Source organism: Pseudorca crassidens, chromosome 6 (genome assembly GCF_039906515.1).
Source record: "Pseudorca crassidens isolate mPseCra1 chromosome 6, mPseCra1.hap1, whole genome shotgun sequence".
Lineage (NCBI taxonomy): Eukaryota > Metazoa > Chordata > Mammalia > Artiodactyla > Delphinidae > Pseudorca > Pseudorca crassidens.
In genome coordinates, this window is record NC_090301.1 from 61,468,744 (window position 1) to 61,495,655 (window position 26,912).

At 45.9% G+C, this 26,912-nt stretch overlaps 1 protein-coding gene across 4 annotated transcripts; it reads right to left on the minus strand.

The window, feature by feature from the left end:
* Window positions 1-1,384: 1,384 nt before the first annotated feature.
* On the minus strand, window positions 1,385-9,300 carry SP5 (Sp5 transcription factor). 4 transcript variants are annotated; one of them, XM_067741574.1, is made up of 3 exons: window positions 9,105-9,300; window positions 8,589-8,750; window positions 1,385-7,647 (listed from the first exon to the last, which is right to left on the minus strand). In XM_067741574.1, the coding sequence occupies exon 3, from the start codon at window positions 7,468-7,470 to the stop codon at window positions 6,502-6,504; it is 969 nt and encodes a 322-aa protein (XP_067597675.1). In that variant the 5' UTR covers window positions 7,471-7,647; window positions 8,589-8,750; window positions 9,105-9,300; the 3' UTR covers window positions 1,385-6,501. The 4 variants fall into 4 exon arrangements, with proteins under 4 accessions (XP_067597675.1, XP_067597674.1, XP_067597673.1 ...); XM_067741573.1 differs by having other exon boundaries at window positions 9,101-9,298; XM_067741572.1 differs by lacking the exons at window positions 8,589-8,750; window positions 9,105-9,300 and adding an exon at window positions 8,347-8,577.
* Window positions 9,301-26,912: the final 17,612 nt, after the last annotated feature.

Consider the following 26,912-nt stretch of genomic DNA (forward strand, 5'->3'; position numbering starts at 1 on the left):
CTATAAATAGAACTCTAAACTGAACTCACTCACATGTAAAATTTAGACCAAGGAATATGTGTCTGTTAAACATACAACAGGTTTTAAATAATTGGAGTTTAGAATCCTGTCAAGTCCTGCATTATAGGGAGCAAAATAAAATAATGGGCATAGATACATCAAGAAAAGGAAGAGAGACACACGACACAAAACGAGTTTCCATGCTAGAGATGAACACGAATATGTCGAAGACATGGCATCCACAAGTAAAGAGACATACAGAATACAAGAATAAAACTTACAAAGACAGAAATAAGAGAAATAAGCTTTCATGGTACCTTACATAGAGTTTCAGGAAACTGTCACCAAACACTCTTCAAATTAAGACACATTTTCCCAACCATAAGCATAAATGAGGATTTAGCTTTGATACTTGCCTTGTGAATTGGATGAAATTAAGCTAAGGGCCAGATGTTTTTCATCCGTGTTTTAGATTATGCTAAACACAAAATCATTAGAAAGCATCCATGTGACTGAATGGCTTAACACTGTATTAACAAATCAGGTGATATCTAGACACTGCCTTAGACCTCAGAAAATTTTAGTGTATTTTTGATGTTAGGGTTTTGGCAACTAATGAAAAAAAATTAAATAGTTTTCCTATAAAACAAACTTCCATTTTATAATGGGCAAACCAAATCTCCATAATGCTGAAACAACTTTTTGAGAAGTGAAAGCTGCAGACTTTTATATACAGGCATCCCTGACTTATGATAGATTGACATACAATTTTTTGATTTTATGATGGTGTGAAAGTGATACACATTCAGTAGAAATCAAACTTCAAATTTTGGTCTTTTCCTGGGCTACCGATATGCTGTAGGGTATTCCTGTGATGCTGGACAGGGCAGCGAGCCACAGCTCCCAGAGAGCCACGCCGCCACCAAGGTAAACAACCGAAACACAATCATCCTGTACCTATATAACCACTCTGTTGTTCACTTTCAGTATAATATTCAATAAATTACATGAGATAGTCAACACCTTATTATAAAATAGGTTTTGTGTTAGATTTTGCCCAACTGTAGGCTAATGTAAGTGCTCTGAGCATGTTTATGGTAGGCTAGGCCAAGCTATGATGCTCGGTAGGTGAGGCGTATTAAACGCATTTTCAACTTCGGTATTTTCAACTCACGATGAGTTAATTGGGAGGTAACCTCATCGTTAGTCAAGGAAGATCTGTATCAAACTAGGAACTGATTTATTTCCCCTGAATTTAATTTTGGTATTAGGTAGACAACCAAAATATATTAGTTAATATAGTTTATTATGTGTTGTGCAGAAACTACTGCAGTTCACATGCATGGGTTGAATTACGAATTAAGTGTCAAATACCCCATTGAGGATTATGCTTCAACATAATCACTAAAGACATGGAAGGAGACGTATATAAAGTCTAGAAAGGGAAGTCATCAAAACGTCAGCATGAAAATGAATACTATATCAATCATCACATGAAAATCTTCAATTGGTAATAAACTGTAACAGTAAAACAACTGTGAAACTATCAAAAAAAAATTATGAAGGTCCATAGCTGTTTGATTACATCTTTGCTGAACAGTATCACTTACTCATTTTAGGAAGTAACATTATGTAAGTTATTTTACAATATCCATAAATTAACTTGAAACATTGCTGATTCTTTAAAAACAATCAAGGGAGGAGGAACTGACACAAAGATCTTTATCCAAAAATGTGTCGAGTCTGAACACCAGAGAAAAATATACTGTTTACATATATATATACACACATATATATGTATATATATATATATATACATATTTTTTTAAAAAATTTTTGGCTGCGTTGGGTCTTCGTTGCCATGCACGGGCTTTCTCTAGTTGCAGCGAGCGGGAGCTACTCTTCCTTTCAGTGTGCGGGCTTCTCACAGCGGTGGCTTCTCTTGTTGCAGAGCATAGACTCCAAGCGCATGGGTTTCAGTAGTTGTGGCACATGGGCTCAGTAGTTGTGGCTCGCGGGCTCCAGAGCACAAGCTCAGCAGCTGTGGCGCACGTGCCCAGTTGCTCTGCGGCATGTGGGAGCCTCCTGAACCAGGGATTGAACCCGTGTCCTCTGCATTAACAGGCGGATTCCTAACCACTGCGCAACCAGGGAAGTCCCTGTTTATATATATTGAATGCCACATGAATCAGGTTACAATTATACTGGCCCAATACTGAAACCTGTCATTTTGGTGTATTAATCTAAATATATGTCTCATTACCAACATACATCTTTCTATCTAGATGTTTTCCTTACTTGTTCCTAGTTTATCAAACTATGTTGGCACATGTCCTCATGTCAAAGCTGCCCTTGGTTTCATACTCTTTTAAGTTCCCCTCTACCATGCAAACCAGAGGAAGGAAATGATATTTAATAGAACATTAGTATGACTTGTTTTGAGTGGCCCTCAATTTGGGACATTAGCAAAGCATAATCACATTTACTAGAAAACAAAGCTTGAGGTTTGAATCTGATTCCACAACAGATGATTTCCCAGTGAGATAATGTCAATTTACCACAACTTGTCATTATTTAATGTGGTTAGCTAACACAAGTAAAAGTGGTTTGCAATTTTAGAGCCCTAAACAACTTAGTAGGTGTTCACGTTAGTGTGAAGATATAGCTACCGCTAAAGGTTCTGTGAAAGTCTCACAGCAGAACCAAAACAGATGGGAAACACTGAAGATGCTGCTTCAAACTGAATATCTAAAACCCAATAGTATTAAAATAGAAATGGAGTGAAATTGGGGTGAAAAACTGCCTTTTCTACAAATACTGTTTCATGTAGGTTTCTGCCAGAAGCAATCTCATCAATGTTAATTTTTTAAATAGGCATATGTTGTCTGATTGACTTAAGGGAAAATAAGTTAAAACAACATACACAACATAGTTATAAGATTTAAACCCTAACTGAAACTAGAAAAGACTTATTTAACACGATGGTGAATAATGTAGCTGTATTTTCTTTAACATAATTTACTTTCATTCATTACCAAAACTATTCCAAATTAGTGGTCAGCAAAGGACAAATTTGCACAATTTTCCCTTGAGAAAAGCAGAAAACTATACAGTGTTGTTAATAAGTTCAGAAACATATAATTCCAAATTACCTAAATTACTGACAACTCAATTTCTCTATGTTTCCAAGTTTTTGGTCAAATGGTTCATTTATCAATTGTGTTAAACAATGTAATCATATCACACTTATTTTAGAATTTTCTAAAATATGACACTTTACATTATATTTGCATGCTACTAAAACAGTTGCTTAAAAAACAAAATGTCTATTGACATTTGAGGCCATCATTAACATAGTTTCTTCAATTGGTTTTTAACTCAATTGAATTTGGTTCTGGAGTTCTTAAGTAAAGCCTTGAATTCAGTTGGTGGATTAAACTTTCTTTTATGATGATGGCAAAATTCCAAATAAAAAATAAATTTCAGTTTACATTTAAAAGTAATTTGCTTCTGAACTTTTTAATTTGAATGTCATTAAATTAAATGTGCTTAATTTACATCATTTATGCATATATTTCTTGCATACTGATTTATTTTATAATAATTTTTTAAAGTTATAAATGGATAATACCATAGTAGGTTGCAGTTTTATGAACCAAATAAAGCATGCAGCAGCAGTTCACATTTTAAAAGCTTACAGAATCTAATACATTTCTTCATTGTCAAACTTGTATTTCTGAGCATTTATTAGCTTATTTTTCAGTATAAACATGAAATGTTTTCCTACACTTGGATAATAATATCACATTATTGTGACTTCCTGGCTTCTATTTGGATAATGGCATAAATATTTTTTTCTAAAGTAATTGGAACACAGATTTGCACTGACAATAAGGAACAGTCTTTAGTCTAGAGTCTATACTTTTACCAAACTTTTAAAATTTGCAGGTTCAATTACCTAAAAACTAAGAAAGTGATTTGTCATCAAATGACTTCATTCTGCTTTTTAAAATTATAAATATTGTATTTTTAGATAAATTCCATATATTTTATCTTTCTCTTAACCACCACAAAGTTATAGGAAAACTATCTTCAACCCCTTATCTGTTTAGATACAAAATTTCATACATCTTACCTATTTTCTCTCTTAACAACAAAGTTAAAGTTATAAGGAAATTTTATCTTCAACACTTCACCTGTTTGGATGCTAAATGATCCTAGCTGTCAATAATAGCTAGTAGAGTCCCTTCAAAATTGCCAGTTTTCTCTCTACCAAGGGCATTTTCTTTCACGTGAGAGAATCGTTTCAAATTTTCCAAAGAAAGCCCTTGGTCTTTTCACTCTCTAACAAGGACTCCTCTTTCCCTATCATCTGCCAAAAAACCTTTTCTGGCTCTGAAGTCAATCCCAGGGCATGGTTCAGATGTGAGAGTTTCTGTAACTCTTCATAGAAATTATTCTCAACAATCTTGATGTAGATTAAGATTACACATTTAAATGCATATTAATGTTACTGTGTAGCAACTTTCTTATTGCTATTGCTTGCAAAACTGTCACAGCCTTGAGAATTTAGCCAGCCCAAACTGCCCTTTCCAGGTAAAGAACCCTAAAGACTCACATTCCATTTTGTCATTAAATAGTTCCAAAATCTCTAATGAGAGTAACAGGTTCTAAGGCATAGTCCCACAATGATTTTAGTAGTTACCACCTTGTCCCAAGTTACAAAGTAAAAATGCTATTTCTTAGGAGTATAAAAGTAATTTTCATCTCAACTATGTTGCTGGTTGAGTTTTACTTAATACAGTAAGTCTCAAGCACAACCCTCCTGGTTTTTAAGAACTTACCCTTCAGTTTGACTTCAAACGAAAGGCAAGGTAACAGCAGTGTGTAAACTGTGAAATCCTATCAATTTATATACACTTCTACTACCATGAAAAAATTATTCAGTTCGACTGAAATTTGGCATTAATGATGCCAGCCAGTTTAACATAGTAACAAAATTGAGAACAATTTCTTTTCTTTGCTAGTTCTAAATCAGAAGATTAAGGTTTTGGTTTCAGGTTAAAAACTCACATATTAGAAAACATCCAGGAGTCAGCCGAGTTGAAAAAACACTTGTAAACTTCACATTTAAAACTTCACATTTTAGAGACAGGTGAGAAACCTAGATATGAGTATTCCTGGCTCCTCCCTGAGAAAATCTTAATCTACTGCAGTGATTGAAAAAATAAAGTCCCAAGACACAAAATGGAACTAAACTTCCAGGCCTAAACAGAAATCCCTAAGAGGCTATTGTGAAACAAGACTGGTAAGATTGCCACAGCAAAAGGATTAAGAAGAAAACAAGCAAGACAAGGTTGTGTATCATGACGGGGCTGAAATACAGGAGAGCCGCTTCTTTCCCAAGCAAAGCCCAACCTGAACAAGGGCCCCTAGTTTCTCTGTAACTCTCCAAAATCTCATCTGTGAACAGATCCTCAAGATAGTAGTACCCCTGCAGACAGCAGCATAGCCGGCTGCCAGGAGGAAGCACAGCTCGCCTGTGACCTCTGAGAGTACCAACAAATGCAAAGCCACAGGCAATTCGCCAGATAAAAAGATCGTGTATTGTATGTGCAGCAGGTATCAACTTTTAAGAGAAGCCCGACAGTCTCTGGTCAAGTCCTACGGCCGCGTGAGAAACTCAAGGTGGGACTGGAAAATCTTGCCCTAATCTCTTTACCACAAAACTGACCCTGCCCTCCTACTTTCTGCATCTTTGCACCCGACACACTTGCCCAGAACCTTCCAAACCAAAGAAGCCTCCGACAGAGGCAGCCTACAGGAGCCTTCAAATTCCCGGTGAAACCTGACAGCTTTGTAAAGCCTCCCGGAAGGAGAAAAGATCAAATGAGACCGGTTCAGCGGGGTCTTCCCGAGGTGACCCCGGAGTTAACGTATTTATTTTCACGCTGCAACTGCTGATTGCTTTACAGAGACATTTCATGCTGTAGCTCTGCATGGAGCTGAGGACAAAAGTAACATTTTAATTAATGTTATAATTATTATAATTATTCTTTAAGAAAGCTATTAAATAACCTGTACAAAGCCCGGCCCAGTCCTAGCAAAAAACACAGCACTATTTCAAATCTCTCAAGGTTCTTCCGCTTTGATTTCAGCAGCGTTTCCTATATACAGAGGTCAGCCCAGGGTAGTCCCCCCAAACTGTAGGTCTCCCAGATGGTGGGAATCGTTCAGAGGCTGAAACTGCTCTTTCGTGACACAGAGCTCTCAACCCTACCTCCCCTGCTCTTCCTGGGCACACGGTCCTTGTCCGCAGGCAGGCCAGGGAGCTGGAGGCCTGGCGTCGCTTTTGGGAGGCGGGCAAGCAGGAAGGGGCAAGTAAGTGCCTCAGTTGGGTCTCCCCTCGGCCGGCTGCCCACAGGCCACCGGAACCTCTCCGAAGAGGTGCTGGGTAGGGAGCCCGAGGCAGGAGAGGCATCGAGGCGCCCCCGGGTGGGCTTACAGGTCCCGCGGGTCCTCCCGCTTGACTCCGGCCTCAGCAACTTTGAGCTTCTTATTCTGGTGCGTCTTGACGTGCTTGGCGAGGTGGTCGCTGCGCATGAAGCGCTTGCCGCACTCGGGACAGGCGAAGCGCTTCTCGCCTGTGTGAGTCCTCAGGTGCCGCTGCAGCTCGTCCGAGCGCGTGAAGCTCTTGCCGCAGAAGAGCCAGTTGCACACGAAGGGCCGCTCGCCCGTGTGCCAGCGCAGGTGCGCCTTCAGGTGCGACGTCTTGCCGTACACCTTGCCGCAGCCCGGCACGTGGCACACGTGCTGCTTCTTCTTGCCCGGCTCTGCCTCCGGGGCGCCGCCCGCCGCCTGGCAGTTGGGGCAGCGGCAGCGACGGCACCTCCTGGCCGTGGCCGCCAGGGGGGCCTTGGTTTGCAGCAGCGCAGCGATCTGACTCTGGTATTGCGCGAAGTCCGACGGGCCCAACACCAGGCCCCGCTGCAGCGCGGCGGCGGCGGCGGCGGCAGCGGCGGCCGCCGAGGCCGGGAAGCGGGGCGCGTGGGGCCCCCCCGCACAGGCGCCGGAGAGGCTGCCCCCCGGAACCCCCGAGGTTCCCGGACCGGTGCCGGCCTGCGGGATACTCCACCACGGGAGGTCGTCGGGGGCCGAGTTGGGGGACAGCTGGCGGCACGTGGGCGGCGGAGGCGGCGGGGGCGGCGGCAGCAAGTTGGAGTAGCCGGGCGGCAGCGCGGCCTGGGCCGCGTAGGGCACGTAGGCGGGCGCGCAGCTGGCGGGCAGCGCCGCCATACTCGAGGGCAGCATCTTCACCGGTGAGAACTCGTAGGGGTACGAGGGGTCTGCAGGGGGTGTAAGCGGCAGCTCATGCGCCGCCCCGAAGGACGGCTGCAGGTGCGTTTTCTGCGGCGTCAGCCCCAGGCTGGGGTGCGGGGATGGCAGCGTGCCGGGCGAGTGCGCCGGCATGTCGGCGGTCCACGGGTGAAAGAGCCTGGAGGGCGAGCCCAGCGCGGGGTCGTAGGACACCTGCAGGAAGTCCGGGGGCGCCGTAGCGCCCGGCTGGCCAATCCGGCTACAGGTGGCGGCTAGCAGCGCCAGGGGCGAATGCTTGCCCAGGTCTGGGGAGGCGCTGGGGGTGCGGTCCTGCATAGGCGGCGGCACGGGAGGGCGGAGAAGAGACAAAAGGTTAGCGCTCCAAGCGCGGTCTCCGGGCCGGCCCGCCACACCCACGCCGGCTATTATACCGCCGCCCCTCCCCCGTCCTGGGTGTCCCTCCCCCGCCACCGCACACCACGCACGCACCCACCAGTCCCGGGAAACTTTTGGTGCTTGCGCTACCTGGACGCGGAGCGCGGGAGCGCTTCCTGTGAAACTACTTGGTACAAAGAGACGCCATCTAGCCTCAGAGGAAGGCAGGCACAAAGTGGGAGGGGAGAGAGATCCGACGGGCCACTCCCGGCTCCGCGGCCAGAAAGGGTCAGGAAACACCCACAGCCCGGATGCCCATCCGCCTTCCCTCCCATCTTTTAAGCTCTCATTTCCACGCTACTCTCGCGCTCCTCCTCCGCCCGCCCCAGGAGGGCCCAGCGGGGTGAGCTGGGGCCGGTTCTCAGCCAGACGCGCACCTCCGAACAAGCCCTGGATACGCGCGTCCCTCCCCCAAAGGCCACACTCTTGACACCAGGGTTCAGTGTGAAGTTGGTGTGGGCACCCCTAGGTCTCACTCCATTGGTATCCACCGAGCGGGATTCCCTTTGAAATTCAGGGTGCACAGAATATCAGGAAAGATCCAGACATGACCCTTCCCACCTTTCCCTCGCCCCCTCCGAGCCCAGCCCTGACCTGGAGGAAGGCCTGCAGAGAGTCGTTCCGGAGGACGGCCACGGCGGCCATGGCTATGGCTTGCGGGCCGTTGGCTGAGGAGCAGGGCGCTGCTGAGGCATGGAGACCCGAAGGCGAGGACGAAGGGCCGCCTTAGCGTCCCTCCCGGGCGCCCTCTCTGCGCGCAGGGGCCCTCCCCGCCCGCGCCCCTCGCCGCAACCCGCTCGCTCGCCCCGCGAGCGGTCTGAGCGCTTCAGGCTCACCTCCAAGAATTTGATAAGGACTTTGCTGGGCCGCCAGCCAGTCAGAGGGAAGATTTATGGCTTTGAAGTTTGCCGCTACCCAATCATCAAAGAATAGCGGCTCTTTCAGAAGCGAAAGCAAATCCTTTGAATCCACAAAGCTCCTATGGTGTGTTTGTTGGTCTGGATAAAAGAACTGATTATTAGGGGGGATGGGAAGGGAGGAGATAAAGGCGGGACAATTAATGAAGTAATCACTATGTGGGAAATGTATATACACAAATAATTGGATTTTCCTGATCAAAGGGGGCCTTGCCGCCTGGAGACCCGCGCTTGGGTTGCTTGAGACACTCTATCCCCCTCTCCCGCCGCCCCCCCCCCCGCTCCCTTGCAATTAAAGATTTGCGCCAAGGCAGCGCCCAAAGTGACAAAGTATCTTTGCTATCTCCAGAGAAATCTGCCTTCGGCTTCCAGGCGCGGGACTTGGAGACGAAGATGAGGGTAATTCTCTCCTCTCCGCCCCCGGTACTTACACACCCGGCACCCGGACAGCACAGGCACCGGCCCGAGCACGCCGTCAACCCGAGCACACCTTGGACCCGAGGGAATTCCCGGGGCTGAACGTGGCACGCCCTGCGCCCCGCCCGCCTCATGCTCCCCCTTCCTCCCCCAGCCCAGCCCCCGCAGAGCGGTGAGCAGCCCTGGGACCCGGGGCGGGGCCGGGCGGCCGCCCAGGGCGGCGGTGGGTGGCGCGCACGCTCCAGGGCCGCCCGCCCCTCTTGCGACGTTCCGGCTGGCGACCTGGAAGTTCTCCGGCCACAACTTTTGCAAATAGTGAGCCTGCGAAATACACCCGGGCCACGCTTACCCCCAAAGCTAAGCTTGGCGGGACACTCAGAGCAACTCGAGGGGGAAATGTTTGGTGTCTTGCTCTTCTCTCTCGGAGCAGGCAAGCTGACCGCTATTAAGCCCCACCGAAACCCACAGAGATGCTAGAAATCCCCACCCCGGCGCCAAGCCCGGCCAGGCAAGTGCGCACGCCTGCAAGCCGCACACACCTACAGGGAACTAACCGAAAAAAGTAAGGCGCGGTGGAGGAAGACCGTAGCTGTTCTTGTTGAGCAAACCACAGATAGTACGAGGGTGGCTCCCTAACCGGAAAGAAAAGTCAATAAAAACTGTTGTTCCCAGCACCTTTGTAAAGAAAAGAAATTTCTTCAGGCGCGGGCCGTGCTTCGCTGGGGTCAGGAAAACACTCTCCAGAGTGTGGTCTCCCCAAATCCTCGCTGCCAGCCATGCCTGGCCCAGGAGGGACGGCAGGCCACCTGCCTTCCTCCGGCCCACGGCGCAACACGCGTCCTGCAGGGGAGGTACGGACACCCAGATCTCCTCACCCGGGAGAGCAGGAGCGGCGTCTCGGTGTCCTCACCGCGCTGGAGGGCATTAGGGGCCGGGAATGGCCTCTGAGGCCTCCAGCCGGCGGCCACGCTCCGTGGAACGGCGCAGCAGAGTGGGCCGCCTGCGCTTGGCCAACCCCGCTCCACTTGCGGCGTCCGGGTACACCGCCTCCTCTCTGCGACGCGGCCGACCGGGCAGGGATCCTCTGAGCCAACTCGCGCCCAAGCTTCCTGCGTATGGTCCTCCCGGGTACCGCACAGCAGCCGGGACTGACGTGGAGAGGTCGGATCAGGTGGTCCAACTCGCCGTGCGGCGCCAGCGGTTACCCCAACACCAAAAGCCTTCTGATTCGGAGTCTGGGCTGTGTATTGGTGCCCTCTGCACTCGCATTAGGGGTCAGGACACTATGCCACCAGGCCATTTCCCCACACCCAGGGCCGGCCAGCAAAATAGAAACATCTTGCTGAAGGCGAATGGGCCGAATGCAGCCCCAATACTATGCTTGAGCACTTCTCGAGTCCCGTCCTTGCACGCCCCTCTTCTCTGCAACAAGGTGTCACCCAGGAACGGTGAGCAGTGACTGCACAGCTCGGCCGACGCGGTCTGGCTCCTGAAGAGGAGGTCCGAGTGCTCTGGGAGCTAGGAATGAGAGGGGACTTAGTGTTTTGCTCCGGAGGCCCGGAAGACCTACACTTGTCCACACTGCGTCCAGAAAATCGATTACCCGCGAAGCCTGGGAGGGGAAGGAGCCCTTTCCCGCCTGCAAGTCAGAGGCCGGGAGTCCCATGGTGCACACACACACACAGGCACCTGTCGGCACTGTCGAAGCGGGCCTGGTCCCTTAGTGAGTTTCCTCTCGGGCTCCTTTGGGTTCTTCGACCTCCACTATCGGTGGTTGCAGGCCAGGCTGGGCCAAGCAGGCTAGGAGGCATTCTCGTTTGCCGAATCTGTTCACTATTTTAACAAAAAGGCAAGAGAAGCCAATTCACATCTCCATAGTTGTTATAGAAGAGAACTTTTTCTCCAAGATGCCCCGTTAGCCAATAAGCCACCATCAGTAGCCAGCAGGGAGAGAGTAGTGGGTTGGTGTTAAGAGCTCCAACTCTGAGAATCTGAAGGCCGATTTCTAGATGCCACTTTCTAGTTGATGACCTGGCTGATGACCTGGGCCAGCAACTTACACAACCGCTTTGTGCCTCAGTTTCCCAATTTGTAAAATGGGGGTTATAGCAATGCTCACCTTGTAGAGTCCTTGTAGGCTTAAAAGAGGTAAATACATTCAAAGTATTTAGGATTGTGCGGGTGCACGGTAGGCCCTCCCTTGACTGTTTGAAGTCCTGGCTCTGGGCCTCTCCTCCATTTGTGAACACCCGCCGGGATTCCAGCCCTCCCAGGCGCAAGCTGAAGTCTGGAGAGAGACTTTCACAAAGTGCTGTTTAGCCTCTCTCCCTTTGCACTCGGGGCTCCTGAAAAACTTATTCTTAATGAAGTACTGTTCGGAGCGTCCATTAAAAATGCAATGCCGGGAGATCAAAGTACAATATTTATTTTTGAAATTTGTTGCAATCACCAAGAGATACAGGTATTAAGGCCAAATGTCAGTTCCGTTACACAAAGCCCTGCGCCCGGGAAGAGCGTGTGGCTGCTCTGCCATAATGTAAAGAGACATCAAAGACCAAGCGCGCTGCAAAAGTACGCAGCCGGGAGGAGGGAGTGAGCCCAGGAGGGCTGGGCGATCCCCAGACGGCGCGGGGGCTGCGGGAGCTTCGGGGGTGGGGTCAGTTCAAAGAGGTATCCGCTGGGGCGCGAGTTCGCAGGAGGGAAGATTTAATGGGCTTTTTTTGTTGGTGGGTGTGTTTGTGCACCGAGGACCCAGGAACTCCTCTGTGGTCCTCCAGCCCGAGGGCGGAGGCAGGGGGCGGGGGTGGGAAGCGGCGAATGGGGAGCAAACTTTAACTACGGCGAGGGGGGGCGGGGAGGCGGAATACCAGCCTCCCGGCGGCTGCTGGCGCAGTGGAGCCGTTCTCCTAGTAGCTCTCCGTGCAGCAGGGTTCCGAGGCTGAGAAGTTGGCCTCGCGGTTTCTTCGCGGGCAGGCAAGTGCTGACCAGGTGCTACCTGCGAGGAGAGGCGGGTAGGTGAACCCGCACAGGCATTAGCGTGATGGACTGACCTGGTGTGCGCGCTCCGGAATCTACTCCAGGAAAAAAAAAGTGTTTACTGAGAGCTCTGGGGCTGCAACTTCGCGCAGAGCCTGGTACCTCGCCTCAGGCATTTTCTTGCAGCAACCGGGGACTCCTGCCCCTGGGGTCAATCCAACCGGTCTCCCATTTTCAGTTGATTTTTAAAAAATCTGTACATGATTTAGGTCATTTCGACAAATTCTTAATTCACCGGCTCTTTACAGCAAGGTGTTGCTTGACCTCCCAGTCTCGCCCCTTGTCTGCCAAAGCCTTAACCTTCCAAGATCGCGCATCTGCCTAGTTAATACAGTACCAGTCGTTGTTTTATTAAAGGTGCTGGGAGGGGAGGGGGCAGAATTTCCCTCGTGCTAGCAGAGCAGAGTCGCAGGAGGAGGCCGGTGCGTTTCTTCGGTCATCTACAACCAAGTATTCTTAGAGCAGTCACTCGGCAGCCTTTTGAAGGTATGCTAGAGCAGAAAGCTGCTATTGTTTTCAGCTCTCAACAGGGAAGAGATCAAACTTTGCCTCTTCAATTTGAAAGTTTTTTTTTTTTTTTAAATAGCGGTGGGGGGGGGTGTTGCAATCGGACACACTCTTAACTGTGAGGGTTTGGAGCCATCTCACAGTTTAAACTGCAAACCAAATCACAGATGCCCTAATGCTTGCGCCTGAAACAGGGCCGGGATCGTTATTACAGCCGAGAGCATTTTGTAGCAAGGAATTACAATGCTGGGAATCTTTGGAAAACACTGGCTTGGCTTTGGAAAGTTTCAGTTAGAAACCTTGAGTTAACTTTAAGCTTACTCTTCAAATTTGGATCAGTATGTAATGGAGGAAGAAGTGGAATTCTAAATCTAGGAGGGATACTTTATCTCATCCAATTAGACTCCCCCACTTGACGGCAGAAGGAAACAATGTTCACATACATGTGTCATGCCTGTTCAGTGCTGTGAACTTCAGTAGCTATTCAATAGATGCTTATCGGTGTTGGGTGGTAGCGTAGAATTGGGTGTACCAGTGTTACCTGCATAGTGATTGGTGCTACGGAACACACAAATGCAGTAGGGACAGAGAGGAGAGCACTGGCAAAGGCTGGGGTAGTTAAGGGAGGTTTATCAGGGAGCTGGGGTTTGAAGAAGCCTTTAAGGACCTATGGAATTTTAATTGGGTTCATAGAAGGGAGGGGAAAGTACAGCAAGGAAAGAGAACTCCCCTTCAGGGAGGAGCTGAATAACCATGGAAGATGAAATTTTGCATCTTTGATTTGCTGGTATAAACTGGGTAGGGCCGTATTAGAAAATCAGAGAGAAGAGTTTGGCCCTGATGCTATATGTATTCAGTAGTAGGACTTTAGGCTCCTGAGCAGGTGAATTACATAAATTCAATTCATTTCTTAAATTTCCTTCTTTAGGAAGTTTGGCTTGCTGAGGGCTTGGAAGGATAAACATGGATGCAGATATCTCTGTGTGAGATGGTAAAGGCCTAATCTGGGAACTGGTGTGGTAGTGAAACAGTGACAGACATTTTAAAGGGAAAAAGGACAAAACTTGATTAACAGGTTGGAATAAAAGATAAAACAAAGGGAATAATTAAAAAGATCCCTCTCTTGACAAATGGTGCGGGGACAACTGGATATCCACATGTAAAAGAATGATGTCAGACATTTTCCTTACAACATGCATAAAATTTAACTCTAAATGGATCATAGATCTAACTACAAGAGTTAAACTATAAAACTCATAGAAGAAAACATAGGAGTAAGGCCTTATGACCTTGGGTTAGGTTAACGCCTTCTTAGATATACCGAAAGCACAAGTGGCAAAAGAAAAAATAGATTAATTGGACTTCATAAAAATTTAAAACTTTGTGCTTCAAAGGATACCATCAAAAAAGTGAAAACCCCCACAGAATGGGGGAAAATATTTGGAGATTATATATCTAATAAGAAACTTGTATCCATAATGTATAAAGAACTCTTGCAACTCAACAATTTTAACCCAATTTTTTTAAAAAAGCAAAGGATTTGAATAGACATTTCTCCAAAGTAGATATGCAAAAGGCAAATAAGCACATGAAAAGATGCTCAACATCATTAGCCATCACTGAAATACAAATAAAAACCAAATGAGGTCCTGGTTGACACCTACAACGATGGCTATGATGAAAAAGATAGTAAGTTTTGGCGAGGCGTGATAAAACTGAAACTCTCATGAACTGCTGGTAGGAATGTAAAATGGTGCAGCCACTTTGAAATACAATTTGGCAGTTCTCAAAATGTTAACCACATAGTTATAATTCTACTCCTAAATATAGATCAAAGATAATTGAAAACATATGTCCACACAAAAACTTGTATGCATGTCATAGCAGCATTATTCGCAATAACCAAAAGGTAGAAGCAACCCAAATGTTCATCAACTGACGAATAGATACACAAAATGTGTTACATTTATACAATGGAATATTATTCAGCTGTAAAAATGTCTTAAATACTGATACCTGTTACAATATGGATGAACTCTGAAAACATTATACCAAGTGGAAGAATATAGTCACAAAAGATTACATATAGTATGTTTCCATTTATATGAAATGTCTAGAATAGACAAATCCAGAGACAGAAAGTAAATCAGTGGTTACCAGGCCCTTTGTGGAGGGGAGAATAGGAAATGATGGTTTTGGGACTTTGGTGGGGGTAAAATATTCTAAGATTTATTGTGGTGCTGGTTGTACAATTCTGTGACTATACTAAAAACCACTGAATTGTGTACTTTAAATGGATGAATAATGTGATGCCTGATTATATTTCAATAAAGCTGTTAAAAAATCAAAAGGAACTCAAAGTTTTAGCCTGTGAGGCAGCAAGAACGGTTCAATTGCTGACAAAGTGGGAGATTAAAGAAGACAGACAGATTGGAGTTAAGTGGAAGTCCTGAATTCAGTTTTGGGCCGAGTTGAGTCTAAGATGTAGGCTGGATGTTCGTGGGGAAATGCTTGCAGAAAGCTGGAAGTGTGGGGAGTGGGCAGTGCAAGCAAGCGATGGGGCTAGAGATAAGGACTTGTGAATTTTGGGGAAGTAGTAATGGTGGAATAAGTGAGCTCACTGAAGTGGGTGGAGGTCAAGCAGGTGGAGAAAAGCTACAGCAGAATTTGCAAGGAAACCCCAATTAGAAGATGAACAGAGGGAGAGGAACCATCAAAGCAGCCAAAGGATAAGGAGTCAAGAAAGGCCAGAGAAAACAAAAACATGTCGAGGTGGGAGATGAGTAAGAACGCTGGACATGACCAAGGGCATCGGAGGTGGGGTGAAGGGCTAGAGAAAGGGTAGGACGAAACAGAGAGTCTGTCTGATTTGGGAGGAAGCTTTGAGAATCCACTCTCAGAACTGAGGTGAGGACAGGAAGCGGATTAGTCTAAGCAGCAGCTGGATCAGATAGCAGGGTCAAGGCAAAAGCCTCATGTGTGTGTTTTAGGATGTGGTTAAAAGGAAATGTTAGAAAGAGGGGGCGGTTTTAGGTGGGGAGCCTAGAGACTGGGTGTTTGCAGTGGAGGTGTGAGGCCTTCCTTTGATGAATTGCAGAGAGAGGCAAGCAAGTGTAAACTGCAGGAGGGAACTTCTGATGGCCGGGCATGCCAAATGAAACTCAAGGGGGAAGCTCCTTACTTATTCATTTAAAAGTACAAGGTAGTAGCAACATGGCTGGACCTAGAGATTTTCATACTAAGTCAGACAGAAAAAGACAAATATCATATATCACTTATATGTGGAATCTAAAAAAAAATGATACAAAGAACTTACTTACAAAACAGAAACAGACTCACAGGCATAGAAAACAAAGTTATAGTTACCAAAGGGGAAAGGGGGCGGGGAGGGATAAATTAGGAGTTGGGATTAACAGATACACATTACTGTATATAAAATAGATAAACAAGGACCTAGTATATAGCACAAGGAACTACATTCACATCTTGTAATAACCTATAATAGAAAAGAATCTGAAAAAGAATAAATATATATGTATGTATAACTGCTGTACACCTGAAACTAACACAATATTGTAAATCTTCAATTAAAAAAAAAGGTACGAGGTAAAGTCATTGCTGAGAGCGAAGGCGGGGGTGGGGGGGCGGGTCCCACATTAAAAGTGCAGCTGGAAACGGGTTACAGATCAGGCGATGCTTATACCTACTTGTGCCAGGGCTTGTCCTGTGTGTTTTACTTGATTGCATTCAGGCCTCACACACTTAAGCCCTGCCTTCTAGCCCACTCTACCGGCATTTGGATTTCCTCAGACAAGAATGCAGCCCCTCTCCTTACCTTCCTGTCTGGTAAGGAGAGGGGCAGTGCAAATGTCCTGCTCTGGGGGCTGTCATGTGGGGCAGGGGGAGAAGCCCTGGGGTGTTACCTGCCTCCCATGGGAGGGAGGTACCCACATAAACATGCTTTTTGAGGGGGGGGCATATAAAATTGCTTTCTCTGGGTTGTAGGCAAAAAAATTGCTTTCAACAGCACTACCATGGATATGAGTGATCTTTAGGTACAGACAAGGCCCGCTTACAAAAGACATATCCTAGAAAAGGTAGTACCAAGCTTCCTTTCTTAGTGGTGTTGGTGGTATAGTGGTGAGCTTAGCTGGCTTCCAAACTTCCTTTCTTAAGGATATCTTTTCCTATTTTAGTTTATCCATTAATATTCATGTTTTAAAATGACCCCGTGTTTGATTTGTGACAAGGATCACTTGATGCCAGAAGAAATAAAGGCACAGAGAAGTGTAAGGACTGAGGTCGTGGCAGGAGCCTGCAGAAGCTTAAGCTCATTCTGCAGCTCATCTCCCATCTTTATTCCTCGGCACAGGGAGCCCAGTCTGCACTGAGTACAGAGGATGTGTGTGCAGCTGAGCTCAGGCACAGTTCGGGGGGTCCCGGAGATAAAGAAGATGTACCCTGCCCTTGGGTAGTCTGGAATCCAGTCCTGAGGACAAGAAAGCTCACAGGGGAGCCACAGTTTGGGTCACAGGACCACGGGGAGGTTACTGAGGGCAGGTGAAAGGACTGAGGCCCAAAGATGTGAGTGGCTTCCTGAGATCACACAACACAGTGGAAGAACTGAGTCGTGCCTACGTTATTTCTCCAGTGCCGATAGAAAACAGGACTATTGAAAGATTTTCCCTGACCTGTTACTCATTTGTGGGAGCATTTTTTCCCTTAAAAGAGGAGAAAGTGATAAATTTTTAAGCTACACAATAAATTTACACATAAATTTCTGGAAATGTGATCTGGAAATAGCAATAAAATGAAAACATACATTAATATAAAGGAAAATTACTTTGGATACAGGTCTAATAAAGATTCTCTCTGCATATCAAGAAATACAAATAAACTCTGTACCCTCCATTTTTAACCCTCTCAGTCCAGTCCCCCTGGATGGAGGGGGTTGTGGCCCAGAGGCTGGAAAAAGGAGTGCTGATGAGGTGGTGGGTTTGCACCACGATCTCTCTGGTGTGCTGGTAGTGGTCTCTGGGTGGCCACGGCGTGTGCCCTGTCTGTGCACCAGGCACTTTCACTCACAGTGTGCTTATGTGACTGTGTCCTGTGGGTCACACTGTCATCACAGCAATACAAGGTCTCACCACATCTCTCACAACCCTATTTTATGGATGGGGGAATTGTTGCACAGAGGGGTTAAGTTATCTGCCCAAGATCCTGTTGCTGGAATTGGATCCAGGTAATGTTACTCCAGAGGGCAACCTTTTAACCCTCAGGATAGAGTGCCACCCTGAGCGAATGCAAGTCTTCCTATTATTAGAAAAACAATGTATGTGTCTATGGGTCTGCAGTGATGGTATTAAACAAGAAGCCTGGGTCATTTACTGGCCGCATTACAGGTTGTTTGTTATTTGCCTCATGGTTAAAATGTCAGACCTACATGAGACGTCTGCTCTCTGTTTTACCCAAGGAGAGAGACAGGTTGACCTCAAGGAGGATAGTATGGGTCTATGACCTTTTGTTTCATGGTTAGAGTACTCTTCTCTCCCCCTCACCCTCATCCCAAGCCACCAGGGGGCACACAGAATCAGCTATTTACCTTGGAAGGTTTAGGTCTCCAATTTTAAGGATATAAGAATGAGTCCGATATCTTTAGGGGTCCAGCTGGGGACACACTAACACAAACATCAGGTCTCTGAATGTCCCCAGTTCTGTTTAAAAGGTCAGCTCACCCATGGGCCTTTTGCTCTTGAGAAACAACACCCTTTTATGTGGGTTCTAGGATCACGGTTTGGTTTCAAGTAGGAACTGTTCTCTTTACCCTGGACCTTCCCCTGCAGAATCACTCAGACCTAGATGGTCCCTTTGGGGACCCTCACTGACCCTCCTCTCCATTTGCTCTCTTCTCTCACTTTTGCCTTTTCATAGCTGCTCCCTGAAATCTTTCTCATTTATTATCTTTCTAAGATTCGCCTAGGTGGCCACTGCACAAGGCTCTAAGACCTACAGCAGGATCCATACTTGTTTCTTGCTTACTGTACGGTCAGGGCTCAGTTAAGTGAGTCGAATTCACTGGACCTAGTTTAAACATAAAGGGACTTATTCCAAGGTAGCCAGTGTCTTACAGATTGACAGGAGGGCTGAAAAAACAAAGTCTCAGCTGAGCTATTAGGGTGGACAAGGAAACCACTGCCTCTGCCAGGATCAGAAGGCTGTGGAATTAGAAAGCTGCCTGCCGACTGGGAAGCCACAGTAACACCTGCCCAGTTTCAGAATTATGCCACCTCTACTGTGGTCTGTACCTTGTCTCTTGACAACTGTGTATGTAGGGCTGTGACATTAGGACCTCTGTTACAACTGTCATAGAAAAAGCAAATGTACCAGAACTCTGCTTACTGGTAGAGACAGCAGAAACACAGTTCCTGCCTCACAATTGTTTACTTCTGTCTTCAAAATTTGGTATGCTGCATCTGATTGGAATAATCTAAATCATAGATCTGGAACCCTAGCTGCAAGAGAGTCTGGAAAATATAGATTTTTTTTTTTTTTTTAACTTTCTGGCCTAGAGAGAGATTGGAGTAGCTACTAAGTGAACCAATTCAAATATTTGCTACATTTGCTGATTATGAGGTTGCTTCACTTTAATTCCTAGTCTACATTCCCAGGTTGTCACTTCTCCTTTAGGGAATTGCCCAGGGATTGATATTCTCTTCCATTTCATTATAAGCACTAATTTTGGTCCAGTCACTCTGGTCCCAGCTACAGTGGAGTTACGTCATTCAACCAATATTTGTTGAGTTCCTACCATGTGCACTCCCTTGACCATTTCCTAAGCTCATGATTCCCGAATCCGTCTTCAGCTTTAACTTTGACCTTTCTCTAGAACTCCAGCCCTGAATTATTAACTGCCATTCTTGATATATCCTCAAGAATGTCCCACCAGGGCTTCCCTGGTGGTGCAGTGGTTGAGAGTCCGCCTGCCGATGCAGGGGACACGGGTTCGTGCCCCAGTCCGGGAAGATCCCACATGCCGTGGAGTGGCTGGGCCTGTGAGCCATGGCCGCTGGGCCTGCGTGTCCGGAGCCTGTGCTCCGCAACAGGAGAGGCCGCGGCAGTGAGAGGCCTGTGTACCCCCCAAAAAAGAAAAGAATGTCCCGCCAGATCTCCAAAATAAATATATCCCCAGGAAACAGCTCCTCTCCCCACTTTTCAAACCAACTCATCTTCCCAAGATTTCTGGTTGGTGATTTTTAAATTGAATCATGTCCAAACTCAACTGAGCTTCCTCCTTCTTTACTCTCCACTTCCATTACTGTAGTTGCATTTCCATGCTGTCATCTAATTCTTACTTCTTTCTTTTCCCACTTCCATTTTCCTGGTTGAAGCCTTCATTATCTTTCAACTCCCTTTTCATGGCCTTTGTGGCAGACTATACTTTCCAGAGATGATCCCAACAATATCTCTCATCCCACAACCTGACTGGCCTTAGTGACTCACTTATAACCAATAGGAGGCAGCAGAAGTGACTTCCAGGGCTAGGTCAATACAGTTCAAGTGGCTTTCACCTGGACTTCTTGGAGTGCTTGCTTTCCAGATGCTCCCCCTTGGAACATTCCCTCTTGGAACCCAGCATGAGAAGCCCAAGCTACATGAGAATCTGCCTAGAGGTGCTCTGGTCAACAGTCCCAGCTGAAGGAAGCCTTTGGGTCATCCCAGCCCAAGAGCCAACATGTCAGTGAAGAAGCCTGGGGGTGATTCCAGCCCCCAGATGTTTCAGTCATCCTAGCCAAGGTGCCAGACATCATGGAACAGAGATGAGCCATCTTTTCTGTGCTCTGTCCAAATTCTTGACCCAGAAAATCCGTAAGTACAATGAAATGGCTGTGGTTTTACTCCACTAAGTGTAGGGTGGTTTGTTATACAGCCATAGGTAAACAGCCCTCAAATCCATATCGCACATTGTCTAATGATTACCTTGCTAAAACACCGAGCAGCTCATGTTTTTACCTTGCTCAAAAAACTGAAATGTCTCCCCACTGAATATGGAATTAATTGTATGTTTTCCGGGTTTGCGTCCAAGGTGCCCCATAGTTCTTAATCTTCCTACCTTAGATTCCACTTTCACTACCACCTTTCATTCCAGTCTTACCTGGCCGGGCCTGAAACGTTTTTACCTTGACGAACTTTCACAAGCATTGCTCTTTGCCTGGAATTTTCACTTTCTGTATGTATCAAACTCCTACCTATCCTTCTTAAGCCAGCTCAAATCTCACATCCCCTAAGACTATGCTGTCCAGCATGGTAGCCAATAGCCACCCGTGGCTATTTACATGTAAAGTTAAATTGATTAAAGTGAAACTTCAGTTCCTCGGTCTTGCCACATTTCAGTGCTCAGCAGCTACATCCTTCTGAACGGCGCTACTCTAAGAAGCCTTCTTAGCCTTACCTTTTCCAATTAATCTCTCCTTCCCCACAGAACCTTAATCTGAAATTTTAGCAATTTTGATCTGAATGACATTTTGAAGGTCATATAATCCAATACCGTAAAATTACAGATGTTTCTTGGCTTTCTACTCTTCTAGAGCATTGCTCTGTATATGGTAGGTGGGCTCAAACATTTCTTGAGTTGCAAGGAAGCAGCAGTGAACTTATCTGTACTAAGAGGTTTGGATTAAATGACCTCTTAGGACCTTTTCTAGTAAAATATTCAGCAAACAACAAATCATATGTCTTTGACAATACGTAATCTCCCAGGAGAACTGTTTTTTCAAATCACAAATGATTTGGGAGGAGGGTCTCTTGGGAGGGGCATCTAGGTGTAGCCTTCTTTATTTCTCTCCAGCAGCTAACCATTCTAGGGATTTAATTATTTTGGAATGTGTGTGTGTGTTTTGTCTCAAAGGATGCCAATTTTTGCTCAGTCCTCATGACATCTTAGTCTACATGCCAACTCCACATCCCATCGAACAAGGAGGAATTTCGTTCACACAGTTTTCTCTGACAAAGGAGGCCATGGTACCAGCCAGTTACCAGATGGATGAAATTCTATTCAGTTAAAGAAAAGGTTTTTACCAGTCCCCAAGTTATTAAATTCATACAAATAAGACACATAAAACTAAGCTCTAAAATCATATACTATGTAATAGGACTAATTCATTGTGTGTGTGTGTGTGTGTGTGTGTGTGTGTGTGTGTGTAAGGGGGGGAGAGAGAGAAATTTTAAGGTTAATCATCTAAATTTTCACTCATATAATAAAGCCTGATTATTAGGGATGTGGTAGATTCAGTGTGTTCAGGAACACAGCCTTCCACAAGCCCCATAAGAGAGAAGCTTTGACGATTTTATATATGACACTACGTGTTCATGTTAGTAAGTATTGATCGTTACCATTTCCCTTCACTCATTATCACAGAGTAAAACTCCTATTAAACCTGGGACATTTTTGAGGTTAATATTTACTTAATTTAAACATTCAGTTTTAACAATAAAACCTGGACTCTGTACCAGAAGCAGTTTTTCAGTTACTCAATAACATTATTTTTATCCGACAGTAATAAATGGGAATTTATTTACCTGTTTCTGGAATAGATGATGAAAATTAGCACATAGCTGCCTGCTGAATACCTCTGGGCCACTCTCCTAACTTAGCTGTCCCTTTAGAATAATTATGACTTCACCCATAATGACAATATTTTATGCTTGCTTAGGTAGGATGGGTTTTTAAGATGCAGAAAGCATTAATTTTTCTTGATAGTTTAGAGAGGTGCCCTCAGGTCTTAGCACGATTACGCAGCACTTGAGGGAGATGCCTTTGGGCCTCAGGCATCTCAGTGTGGCCCAGAGCAGGGAGGTAGCCCTCCCCCACTCCCATGTGCCTGCTGAGGGGAGGGCAGCTTTGTCTTTCTGGATCAGGATGGCGCCTGGACTCCCATCCTAGCACCAGGGCAGGGTTTTAATAACTTTCCACATCATTTGCCCTAATGGTGGTATCACGCTTCAGACATCAACAACTAAAGAATACGATGCCTTCAATTTAAGTCTGAAAGGAAGAACTATATGCAATACCTGTGTAGTTTGTTCTCCATAAACCTAATTAACAATTGACAAAAATATATATTGCTCTGTTCTCTTGCCATAACATGAAGAGTTAACATCATTTTCTTCTAAAAGAGGTACAGGGAAACATGAAGTTCTTTAACCTTCTTATTGCGATTACAAGATAGTAAGAAGTCCAGCCCTCTGTGCATGCACACGGGCATAGCTGAGTGACCCTGGGCAAAGCTCTTGACCATTCTGGGCCTCATTTTCTTCACCTGTGTAATAAGGGACAATTTTTTATTTTTTGCTTCTGCTTTTCTTTCCAACAGATAGTAATGTGTTTCCAACAGATAGTAATGACACTTATTTTTTTGGATATGTTAAATGTGAGGGTTTTAAAATAAGCTTAAATTGGGCAAAAAATGCATAACTAAAATTGACCATCTTAATCATTTTAAGTATACAGTTCGGTGGTGTTAAGTAGATTCACATTGTTGTGCAGCCAATCTTCAGAACGTTTTAATCTTGAAGAACTAAAACTATACCCATTAAACAACAACTCCCCATTTCCCCAGCCCTTGGCAACCATCATACTACTTTCTCTTTCTATGAGTTTGCCTACTCTAGTTATCTTATATAAGTGGAATCAAACAATATTTGTCTTTTTGTGACATAATATCCTCAAGTTTCATCCAGGTTGTTGCATGTGTCAGATTTCCTTCCTTTTTTAATCTGAAGCAATGACACTTTTTTTTTTTTTAAAGTAACCTTGTTCCTGTAGGTAGATAGGATCATAAAATTTTAGAGATAGGCCTTGAAATCCAATCTATTATTTTACTGATGTGGAAGCTGAGGCCCAGAGAAGTTAAGTGACTCATGCAGGGTCACCCAGCAGTTTCGTGTAGGAGCCTGGGCCAGAACTCTGGCTCTCAGGACTTCTAGCCCAAGTACTCTTTCTACCGTAGGGAATGAGGGGCTGCATTTCAGTACATTCTAAAAGAAGGGTTATGGGGTTTAAAATAGCATTAGGGGTCTTCCCTGGTGGTGCAGCGGTTGAGAGTCCGCCTGCCGGTGCAGGGGACACGGGTTCGTGCCCCGGTCCGGTAGGATCCCGCGTGCCGCGGAGCGGCTGAGCCCGTGAGCCATGGCCGCTGAGCCTGCGCGTCCGGAGCCTGTGCTCCGCAACAGGAGAGGCCACAACAGTGAGAGGTCCGCATACAGCAAAAATAAATAAATAAATAAAATAGCATTAGGTAGAAGGGAAAATAGCATCAGTTGTGCTGGAAAACAAGGTGTGCACCTGGGAACGTTGGGCAGAGCCAGGGGAAGACATTAGGGTCCGAGGAGGGGGTGGGAGAGGAGTAGGAGTAGGAAGACTGATGTGGGGAGAGGGCAGTGAACTGGGGGGAAGGGAGGAGTGGGGGGAGAGGGAAAGGAGGGAGAGGGGAGGGAAGGAGAAGAGCCAGATGGGAACTCAGTGATGGTCTAAGACCCAGGCTTTGGAATAGGCTAGGGAATCCAACCTGCAAATATCTCTGCCCCAGAGCAGCCAAACCACATTGACTTCAGGCCCACCGCCTCCAATCAGCTAAGTTTAGTGAAAAATCATGGAGTGGTCTATTTTCCCCACAGCCACCTGTCCGTGGATGCTTCAAATACCTGAACATAGGACAAAGGCTTACAGTCTCTTAAACTGAAAATGCTTAGTTAGGGTAAGTTGACTGACACTCTGCCCACTAAACCAATCCCCTCAACAAGTGTAAGTGATTTTATCAGAAACTTTCTTGTTTGGGGCCAGAGAGTGAGCAGAACGGGTGGGTTGCTGGGATTGCTAAAAAGGTGGGTATTAATGCAGGAGACCGAAGGAAGGGGAAACCAGGAGTGGGGAGATCTGTGCATCTCTGCCTGTACTCGGCCTCAGTTGCCTGCAGTTGTCGTGGGCCTGGGCATTCGGAGGTAGATCTGCCTTGACCAGAACAATGACTATGGACCCAGAGGTTCACAGGATTTATGAAGATTTTACTTTTTCAACCCAGTTAATTCCTTTCACAAGGAAGCTCTGTCCCAGGTGATTCATAAAGAGCAGACCAGGCAACACGTGTTCCATAATATCTATGTTTCCTAGATACCCAGAACGCATTCATGCACACCCTGGGAACTCTAATTGGATGTTCATTTATTTTGAGAGTCTTTGTTTTCCAAGAACTAATTCTTCAAAGACTTGCAGAAGAGAACAGAAGCCGCCACCTTTACAGTGGACACAATTTTCTTTCTCTCCCATGCTCCAACTCCTGGCTGGCTAGAAAGCTACCAGGCTCATTTCCATATCAAACAAAGAGAAGGCAGGAAAATACTCCCCTGATCAACATAAAAAGACACATTACTGGAGATTGTCTAAGAACTTGTTTTTATGGCCAAAATTAGCAAATTATTCACAGTAATAGGTGAGTTGGATGACAATAGTGTTTAAGAGAACAAAGCCACTCATCAGGACTCCGACCCCAAATCCGCCCCACAGCCGGTCCCCAGCTGCCAGAACATCTCCGCGCACAGACAGCCAAGAGGCTATAAAAAAGAAAAAGAGGCAGCCAGGAAGTCTGCCACTTACCCAGATGCAGCTACCAGAAAATACATTCCAGGGCTCACTCCTGCAGCTGCTTAGAAGGCTCTGTGGGTGGCCACTGTGTTAACGTGGGAGCACACGTGGCTCCTATCTCACTAGGGGTCCCAGGGCAACCAGGGAACTTCAGACGCCCCATATCTGTTTCCCTTCTTGATCTGAAACTCTTTGGAGGTTTCGGAGACTTCCAGTGGAAACCTGAGCTGCCAGCTGCCAAGTATAAAGTGCTTGATTTCTTGACCTGCGCTTAATCAATACCAATTTAGTAACCCCTTGGAAAAGGTTAACGTCCGCCGGGTTGCAGGGTGGTGAAAACAGGCTTGGCACCTTTCTGTATGAGATCTGTCCCAGAGACAGTTTGTCACCTGGTAAATCAGTGTTGGCCATCTGGGACTCAGCGACCCTTCCTACGAGGTCGTGGTAAGAGATTAAATAGACAAGGCCTCGAAACTACCTGGGAGCTGAGGCCTCCAGAAAGCGAGGAAAGTCTTAAGGCAGGACTTGGGATCCAACTGTGGACACCTGGGCTAAGGCTTGCAGAGGCAAGAGCAAGGAGCTCAGCCAAAGGAGCAAATTGGGAATTGAATGCTGCTAATTGCTGATCATTCCCTCTGCTTTAGGCCATCCCTCCCTCAACTCATAACTCACGAGGATCTGTCTGGTATCCTCGCCTCTCAGGGACACATCCTCTGCCAGGTGACAGGAAGCGAATCTCATAAAATTCCTCTTACCTTCTTTTAGGACCTCTTGAAGATAATAGCTCAACTCAAAAGAGTGCCCCCAATCACAGGATTCCAGGCCCTGTCTCCAAGGTGTTCAACTCCGGCTGCAGGTGAGAATCATTTAGGGAAATTTTCATGATACTCAGGTCCCACCCGGACACATTAAATCAGAATCTGTGAGGCCCAGGCACTGGAATTTTAAAGAAAGGTTTTATTTCAAAAATAGGTACAGCTTCATAGGACATTGCAAAAACAGTGTAGAGATGCCCCGTGTATCCTTCATCCCATGATTACATAATACATAAAACCAGAAAACTGACACTGGTACAATGTGTGTGTATAGCTCTATGTCATTTTTTCACACGTCTAGGTTAGCGTGACCGCCACAACACTCAAGATACACAACTATTTCATCCTTGCAAGCCTCCTTCCTGCTACCCTTTACAGCCACACCTAGCTGCCACCCCTCGCCATACTCAATGCCAGGGAACCACTGATCTCTTCTTCACCTCTCTAATTTTGTCATTTTGAGAATGTTACATAAATGGAATCATACAGTACTTGACTTTTTGAGATTGACTTTTTTCATTGGACATAATGCCCTTGAGTGTGAGCCGTTCAGCTTGCTGCACATATCAATAGTTTGTTCCTTTTTACTGCTGAGTACTCTTCCATTGTATGGCCATGACACAATGTACCCATTCACTTTTTGATTATTTCCAGTGTTTGATTATTACAAATAAGGCTGCTATAAACATTCATGTACAGGGTTTTGTGGGGATATAAGTTTTCATTTCTTTGGAATACTTTTTTTTTTTATCCCGAAACTTCAGGTCATTCCAGTAGAAAGCAGGGCTAAGAACTCTTAGACCAGGGGAAAGTGAAAAAGTAGCTACCACA